Raw genomic sequence first — 9,385 nt, forward strand, 5'->3', positions numbered from 1 at the left:
TCCTGAAGATCAAGAGAAAACTACATTCACATGCCCCTATGGGACGTTTGCTTTTAGGAGGATGCCCTTTGGATTGTGCAACGCCCCTGCGACATTTCAACGTTGCATGATGGCTATCTTTTCTAATATGGTGGAAGATATAATGGAAGTTTTCATGGATGAATTTTCAGTTTTTGGCACATTTTTTGATCATTGTTTGCATAACTTAGCTCTTGTTTTGCAGAGATGTGAAGATAAAAATCTAGTCCTGAACTGGAGAAGTGTCATTTCATGGTTCAAGAAGGGATCGTGCTTGGCCATAGAGTGTCATCTAAAGGAATCGAGGTGGATCGAGCCAAAATTACAACCATAGAGAAACTACCACCTCCAAAGAATGTGAAGGGAATCAGAAGTTTTCTGGGACATGCGGGATTTTATAGAAGATTTATCAAGAATTTTTCTAAACTCTCTAAACCTTTATGTAATCTTCTTGAGAAAAATTCTGCATTTGACTTTGATGTTGTTTGTTTGCAGGCCTTTAATGCACTCAAGGAGAAACTAATTTCAGCACCAATTGTGATTGTGTCTGATTGGAGTCAACCTTTTGAAGTTATGTGCGATGCAAGTGACTTTGCAATTGGAGCACTATTGGAGAAAAGGCGAGACAAGCTGTTTAGAGCCATCTATTATGCAAGCCGAACATTGAATGAAGTTCAGTTAAATTATACAACAACTGAGAAGGAGATGCTTGATGTGGTATTTGCTTGTGATAAATTTCGGTCTTACCTCATTGGTACAAAGGTGATAGTGTTCACTGATCATGCAGCACTTCGCTATTTGTTTGGTAAGAAGGATGCTAAGCCTAGGCTAATTCGTTGGATCCTCCTTCTTCAAGAATTTGATTTGGAGATTGGAGACAAGAAAGGAAGTGAAAATTTAGTGGCTGACCATCTCTCTCGGTTAGAGCAAGAGGAAGAAAGACCAGATTCAGTGGTCCAAGAGGCATTCCCTGATGAGCAGTTGTTTGCATGTGAGATCAAGCTTCCGTGGTATACTGATATTGTTAACTACCTAGCTTGTAAAGTTTTACCACCTGATCTTACTTACCATCAACGCAAGAAGTTTTTGCATGATGTGAATTATTATATTTGGGATGAACCTTTGTTGTTCAAAAGATGCCCATATCAAATCATTCGAAAATGTGTGCTGGAAGAAGAGATGCAAGACATCCTCCATCATTGCCATTCCTCATCATATGGAGGACACTTTGGAGCCACCCGTACAGCAACTAAGGTACTTCAAAGTGGGTTCTTTTGGCCTTCTATTTTTCGTGATAGTTACACTTTGGTGAAAACTTGTGACTGGTGCCAACGTATGGGGAATATTTCAAGGCGTCATGAGTCACCACTGAAAGGTATTTTAGAAGTTGAGTTGTTTGATGTTTGGGGAATAGATTTTATGGGGCCTTTTCCTCCTTCTTTTGGTTTTGCTTATATCTTATTAGCAGTTGACTATGTGTCAAAATGGGTGGAAGCAATTGCTACAACAACAAATGATGCAAAGGTAGTGCTCAAATTTCTACACAAGAATATATTCACAAGATTTAGCACTCTACGAGCTATTATTAGTGATGAAGGAACTCACTTTTGCAACAAGTTGTTTGATAATCTTCTTTCTAAATATGGTGTAAAGTACAAGATAGCACTTGCTTACCATCCTCAAACTAGTGGCCAAGCTGAAATTTCAAATAGAGAAATCAAGAATATCCTTGAAAAGACGGTCAAAACCAATAGAAAGGATTGGGTGAAGAAGCTTGATGATGCTTTGTGGGCATACCGTACAGCCTTTAAAACACCTATCGGGATGTCTCCATACCGATTAGTGTTTGGAAAGGCATGTCATCTTCCTGTGGAGTTGGAGCATAGAGCTTAAGTTTAACTTTGATTTGAAGGCAACAGGTGAAAAGCGATTTCTTCAATTGAATGAGATGGAAGAGTTCCGGAATGATGCATATGAAAATGCAAAGATCTATAAAGAAATGACGAAGAAGTGGCATGACAAACAGATTCTTAGGCGAGATTTTGCACCAGGACAACAAGTTTTACTCTTCAATTCATGACTCAAACTCTTCCCAGGAAAGTTAAAATCAAGATGGACAGGTCCTTATACAATTCATGAAGTTTTCTCTTTTGGAGTAGTAGATTTGAAGGACAAGACAGTGAATATTTAAAGAGTCAATGGTCAGAGATTGAAGCACTACTATGGAGAACAAGTGCAGAGGAACTATGCATTTAGTCCTCTTGGAGATCCTAATTGATGAAAATTGAAAAGTCTGGCTGTAGACTTTAAAACAAGCGCTTATGGGAGGCAACCCATATATCTATCTTTCATTCTTTCATTTATTTTATTATCTTTATTTATTTAGTTTTAATAATTTAGTTTTTGATGCAGGTTTATTTAGCATGAATAAAGAGCTGAAACATTTTAAACTACGGAAGATTCATCATGAAACCAGGGAAGTTCCTTTTATTTCTTCAATCATTTTTACTTTTGCATTACAATGAGGACATTGTTTAATTTAAGTTTGGGGGTGTAAACTCCTATAGTCATTTGATCCTCTTGTTTTCTAAGTTTTGGGTTGTTGATGGGTTGTCTGATTCTCTTACCAAGCATGCATTGGAGTAAGATTTAATTCTCTATGACTCTGAAATTTGTGATTGAAAATAGTTTTTGAGAAAAATTTTCAAAAATTTCTTTTATGTCAAGTGGAGTTTTGTGGGTATTTTGGTTTAAATCTTTGACCTTGAACATAATTGAGCACATAGTCGTTTTTCTCTTATTCCATTTTGCTTATGAAGAGAAGAAGTTGAATTAATTGAAAGATGGAAGTTCGATTTTACTTTGCTCTAGAATCCGTTGATGGGTCCTTGAGGCGAAATCCTAGTTGAGACCAAATATTAGATAAATGATCTAGGCATTTCTTTGGCATAACCAAAAAACTTTCCCAGTCGTCCTAAATATCATGCCATCATTACATGGTGTGTTTCCATAGTCAACCCCCTTAAGCCTTAATAAGCTTTTATTTATTCTTTGAACTACATAAACCATGCCCGCTCTAAGCTTGAAAAACAATGAATCTACCTTTGATGGTTTGAGAAAATACTTTGGTGGAGAGTTACATTTAAAAGAGAAAATTTGTTTCATGAGTATTATGTTTGCTCTGTTTGATCAAAGAAGAAGATGAAGAAAGAAGAAGAAAGATAGTGAAAAAAAAAAAGTGAAAAAAAAAACAAAAGAAAAAGAAGTCACTAAGCGGAGTATGTATCACCTCAGATTTTGTTAAAGGAATTGTTGGCATTGCTTCAGTGATTACAGCAACAATAATGCCACAAATATGAGCATATTGCCAAGAAAGAGCTATGAGTTGAATCATGTGAGTATCTCTTTTAGTGTTCTTTTCACTAAGTATTTTTCCAGTTTGCTTTGATTTTCCATATCCAGTTCTTTCTTAACCCTCACCCTGTGGCCTATCATTACAACCTTATCAAAGACCTTTTGATCTCTGATTTTTGGTGTTGACTACATTAGTAGAGAGGATTTTTGAAAACTGGACTTATGGGGTTAAGTTTTAAGAGAATTCTTCTGATTTTGGTTGTTCTACTTTTATCTGAGTTTGCAGGTGGTTTGAGGTTAAATTGACTATATCACACACACACTCAAGGTCTTAGCTTTAGGTTGAAGTAAACGCCTAACTCTTGCTTGACAAATTGCAAAATTTTTTATTGTTTTTCTTGCTATCTTTGATGTTAAAAGAGTAAGATACTAGTGATGAAATCTAAATTCATAAAAGCTTGGTGAGTGAAGATACTTCTCTCTGGGGTCGAGTTGATATTGCCTAAACTATCATTTGCTTTTCTTTTTGTTTGAGGATAAACAAAGTTGTAAGTTTGGGGGTATTTGATGACTTGCAAAATTTCGTATTGCAGATTTTACAAGATCACTCAAGCAGAGGCGTTTGGCCGCTTGAGCGAATTCAGGCAGATTCAAATACTCGACTGCCACTCGACAATGAGCTCGAGCGGGTTGCGGGAAAACAAAGATCGCTCAAGTAAAGACATTGGACGCTCGAACGAAATCAGGCAGAGTCGAACACTCGATGTGGGCTCGATAGGACGCTCGAGCAAAGTCAGGCAAAGTCGAACGCTCGATGTGTGCTCGACACCCTGCTCGAGTGAACATCGTATTTTGACAGATCTGGGGCTTTCCGCCGTCAGAGCATATAAAAGAGATTTTTCACCATATGACCGTACTTTTTGACTGGAGAACACTTTTTGGGACAGAAAAACACAGCTAGAAGGATTCAATTCATCTGTTTTGGAGAAGGAATTCCATATATTGCATGTACGTTGGAATCATACATGAGCACAAACGGGAGAAAAGCATTGAATCATTTCCTTGAATTTTTGAAGACGAGTTGCGGATGCAATGAGTATTTTTCAGCGTTTATTTTCTTCCAATATTCTCAGAACAATTATGGTGAATTCGTTTATGTTGAATTCCTTTTCTAGCATAAGCTAAATTTTATTTATTCTAGAAAAACAATGTAACCTAGTTCCAAACTATGCTTGATTGTCTATGCTAATTTAAGGCAATTCTCTCTTTGTTTATCTGATTTATTCTGAATTTATTGCTTCTAATTAACTGGCCATTGATTAGATGATGTTTAATCTTGTGATTTGCTATCGAAAGGGAATCATAGGGTAGATCTTGAATATTTTAGCATAGGTAAGTATAAAGATCGAAAGACTTGTATGAACCTATGTAGTAATTAAATCATTGGTCTTATTACTTTCTTGATTATTTAATTTGTATATTCTTGTGCGAATTGATAAATAAGAATAATTTTCAATTGACTATCGAAAGAGGCTTTTGGATGAATTAGAGATTTGCTAATAGACAAAAAGAATTAAATTAAATTAGTTGGATGAGTAAAGCATAGTGAAGCATTAGGTGAAATCGATTTCCTATAAGTTTTCTTTCCCATTAATTTGATCTTCGAACGTCAGTTTTATTTCCTTTGCGTATTTTTCTTTGAATTGATCTTAGTTTAATTTGTAGCTATAAAAATCTTAGTGATTCCTCTAGATAAAATCGAGATTAGTAAAATTTTGATATTTAGCAAAAGTAAGGTACCAATCCCTGAGGACGATACTCTTCTTATCACTTTATTATAAAACTAAGATACTGTGCACTTGCAGTTTTGTACCGGTCAATACCGCTAGTGATAGAGACTTCTAAAAATTATAGAATATAAAAATCCTCATAAATAGCATGGTTGCTATATATCAGTATTCTCTCGCCACTTAGAGACTAGAACAGAATACTTGTAATATGGCTCCGCTAAAGATATCGAATTCACATAGTTGGAATAATGACATAAAATCTTAGAGTCACTTCACTTATATGATCCAACCTAGGGCTACATGATCATGGGAGCTATGGTGAAAAAGATATGTCGACAGACATAGATCAGCTAACTTATATGAGTGATCGCATTATGTATTACAAAGAGATAGTTAGAAAAGATGAAATAATGTGTCACTCGGTACTTGTCTTTAGAGGGATAAATTGTAAAACACTAGATATGTCATATTAGTGGGAATTAAGATGAGGTTCATCATATTTAAAAGGATCATGCATGGTTATCCAAAATCCATGTAGCTTGTGGTTTAGCCAGATACAAGATCTTCTTTGGCATTTTGGATAACGAGTAAATGGAGGAACTTAAGTTTGGCACTGAGATAGTGACCAGATTAAAATCTGTACAGTGTATTGAGATTTGAAATACGCTCTTTTTGGAAAAAGAAATCCACTATAACATGCATTTCATACTACATGTACTTTTACGACCAATAGTAGAAGTGAGTAAATGGATCTCTGTTTCCTCATCGTGTTAGTCCTATAGGTCATAATTGATTATCTTAATTTATTATGCCCTTAAGAGACCTTTGACTATGTCAGGAAGTTGATGTTTTAGTGTTTGCTACTTTGACATTTTGTCTATGACTATAAATGATGCAGTTTAAAGAGGCACTGCTGGAAAAGCGAATGGAATGAAACTAAAAGTCATGAGAGTGAAGGGAATATTATTTGGTAATACATCCATATTTTGTGTTTACTCACTGCCGGCAAGTTGTGTTATTTCTTGGGAGTTGCGACATAGTTGTGAGTATATCATGTTTTATAGAGATTGAACATTGCTCTAGTCATTCGAACTCAAAAGGGATTAGAGATGCTTAGTCTGGTGTGACCAAATGAGTCAAAACATAAAGAGACACTTTTTCAGGATGTTGCTATGCTGGTCTTCTCTTAGAGAGATTTGATGTAGTACTCCCATTTTTCTTTTATAGGTATGCTCGATGGTTTGCACAACCTATTTGCCTATGTGAACAAGATTGAGAACAAATTGAAAGATGAAGACCTGGGGTCTTGCCTACTACGTGCGAGGGGGTGATATTGTAATAAATGGGTACTCATAGTAGGCACCCTTTCCCTTCTCTTGGCAGTTATGAAATGGCTACCACTTCATGAGCCTTGATGGCTAACCCTTAATGGCCAGCCGGGATGTTACACTTAATAGCCCTTCCCTCGTTTGGATGTGTAACTCTTAACAATTAAGTGCAAATCTCTCTCTCAAGGAATTCTCTTTGGTCCCGACATCTAGGCTGTGGAATACGTGGATGTTGATCTAGTATTACCACGTAGCACACTCCACCATCGATGAGATGATTTCAGATAAATCATGACGGCGACGAAAATCCATGAAACAACAACAATAGATCTAAGATTTGCAAACGAGGTAATATCGCTTCCAGTGTCTACTCTAATTTAGTATTTCTAACAGATTATATTAGCAAAGCATTAACGTGCCCTTGCAATGTTTCTAAAGCAAGAAGCGAAACTCTACTTCGAGAAAGAAGGTGCTTGTTTCGGCATTATTAGTAAGTGTAATTCCTTCTCGCGTCAATTGCTAATTCTTGGATGGAGGGCCCTCCAACCCAAGCACGAAATCAATGTTGAAGGAATTGAGACTGGAGGAGAAGAGGCGCTTAATATCCTTTAAGATGAACATCCTGATTTTCTTTGGTAAATCGCCACCAGTAATAGAACATCAGGTAACTAGTGCTTCATATGGACTCCAATAGTAGACCGCTTTAATTCTCAGATTGACATTCTCTCCAATATAGGACCTCTTTTTAGCTGTGGGCCGCAGTTCTCACATTTGAAAAAACATTCCCACTGCCGAGCCCTAAGTTTAGATTTAATATAGTCAGCAATGTTATTGATTTGTGGATAATTGTTGGGTTGATGCATGCAATGAATCTTTGTCTTTTGTTTATCATTTTGCTAAGTTTTTTACTGTTCATTAAATCCTCAGGTATACCCCATTTGGCTCTGCCCACACAGACTGTACAAGCTCCCCGTCAAAACTATGGTTTATCCTGAACCAGGCTTTGAGCTACATCGAAGGCAGGGAGACACACATTACTCTCAGATGTACACTGATGTTGGGGTCTACTATGCACCAGGCCCTGTCTCGAGGGGTGAGGTTTTTGATGGTGCGGGCGCTGTCCGTCAAATGGAGAATTGATTGATCGAAAATCATGGGTTCCAGCCACAGTATGCAGTAACAGAGTTGACTGAGAAAAACTTCTGGAGGATGTTTGATGCTGGGCTCTATGAACACTGCAGGAGGAAGTACGGAGCTGTGGGGACCTTCATGAGTGTGTACTACAAGTCCAAGAAGGGGAGGAAAACGGAGAAGGAGGTTCAGGAAGCCGAGCCAGCACAGCTAGAGACTGCTTATGCTGAGGTTGATCAGCCAATGGACTGATTTTGATGTAGACTTGAATTCTATTTGGTGGGTGTTCTGGTTTTTACCTGCTGATTTGTGGCTGTCTTCGAATTTCATTTCACTTCCCCTCTGCTTCTCGGATACGGTGGTTTCGATACACCATGACCAGGTACCCTGAGTTTGCTAACTTGTTGGGTATTGTGTGCTTTGTAACGAATTAGATTAGACTAGTAATAAGTGAACCTGTGCTTTCTCTATCGCCGAAGTTCAAGTAACACATTCAGTTATCACTTCCATTTGGAGTAAAAGGTCCAGTCCTTCAGTCATCTACTTGATAATTGGCTTTCCAGAAATGCTAATTAAGCAGAACGCACTTTTGAGTGCTCGTAGCATATGTTATAAGCCGTGAAGATGAGAGGGTAATTGTTTCATTCCAAGGATAGAGAGAGTCCTTCTCCATCAAAGTTGTGCAAGTCTAACCAAATATCTTGGTTGATTAACTTCTCGAGTTCTCTCTCTTTTTCTAAATAAAAAAATAAAAAAGTAAAAATAAAAGAAGCCTAACGCGAAGATTGCGAACGTAAAATGTCAGTACTGCTTGTGTTGTTTCTTAGATGAATTTTGGATTAGCCGGTTTTATTTATTTATTTTAATGGAAAATGATATTATGCCCTTAAGTTTGTTCTCTCAATTTAACTGCTCATGTATTTTATTTTCTTTTTAATTTTTTTAAATGTTTAAAGATGTTTAAAAAAAAAAAAAAAAGAAGTAAAATTTGCATAGTAGCACTAGCCATGACAAAAGACTTAAAAGAGGACAAATGGAAGCAGAGGCATGGAAAGAAAAGGAGAGATACGACATGTTTGAGGGGGAACTCTCAGATACAACAGAAGCGACTCGGGCAATAGTAACATCGTCATCTTCCCCTTTTCTTCCGAGAGACTGAGAGGTGACAGTTTGGAATAAAAAGATGGTTCATAGTAAATATTTTCTCCTCCAAACTCATGGATGTAAGTTTTAGTATCAAACTATGTAAATATTTGCGTTCTCATTTTTATTTATATTTTCTGCACTTTTAAATATTTATGCCATAAATGAGCTTTTCCAATCATTATATAACCATCCAACCATCATAGTCATTCAATCATACTCTTCGCATCCATCATTAACAAGAAAATATATCAACAATACGAATGAAATGAATCTTTTTTGAGGTAAGGTAAAAATAATTCCTATTTGATGTAATTATCATTTATCAAAAAATCAAATCCTTTCTTAAATAAAAAAATTAATTAAAAAAATCACTCAAAATGGATCATTAGCATATTAATCCCAACCACAGTAATACCAATAGCGCTTGAGTCCAATCCTGAACAAAAATCCAAAAGGTTACATCACATGAGACATGAAAATGGCCTGTTAGTATTACATTATTTTTCTTGGCAACCAGAGTTGAGGTTGTCTGGTTGTGCATCCTGGTTGGAGTCTAGATCCGGTCATTACATATTATTATTCCACACTCTGAGGGATGACAGATGATAAACCAATCTC

The 9,385-nt window shown here is 36.6% G+C and overlaps 1 protein-coding gene across 1 annotated transcript; it reads left to right on the forward strand.

Annotated features, from left to right (window-relative positions):
• The first annotated feature begins 6,996 nt into the window (after nucleotides 1–6,996).
• LOC122314498 (delta(24)-sterol reductase-like) lies at nucleotides 6,997–8,128 on the forward strand. The gene is made up of 2 exons (XM_043130123.1): nucleotides 6,997–7,154; nucleotides 7,418–8,128. Exons 1-2 carry the CDS (start codon nucleotides 7,053–7,055, stop codon nucleotides 7,628–7,630), a joined length of 315 nt encoding a protein of 104 aa, XP_042986057.1. The 5' UTR covers nucleotides 6,997–7,052; the 3' UTR covers nucleotides 7,631–8,128.
• The last annotated feature ends 1,257 nt before the right edge of the window (nucleotides 8,129–9,385 follow it).

Source organism: Carya illinoinensis, chromosome 6, assembly GCF_018687715.1.
Source record: "Carya illinoinensis cultivar Pawnee chromosome 6, C.illinoinensisPawnee_v1, whole genome shotgun sequence".
NCBI lineage: Eukaryota > Viridiplantae > Streptophyta > Magnoliopsida > Fagales > Juglandaceae > Carya > Carya illinoinensis.

Bases quoted from the DNA above. Each gene is read 5' to 3' on its own strand.
- LOC122314498 (XM_043130123.1), top strand. From the start codon at position 7,053: ATGTTGAAGGAATTGAGACTGGAGGAGAAGAGGCGCTTAATATCCTTT. The intron at 7,155-7,417 runs GTAACTAGTGCT...TTAAATCCTCAG, and splicing joins CACCAGTAATAGAACATCAG to GTATACCCCATTTGGCTCTG.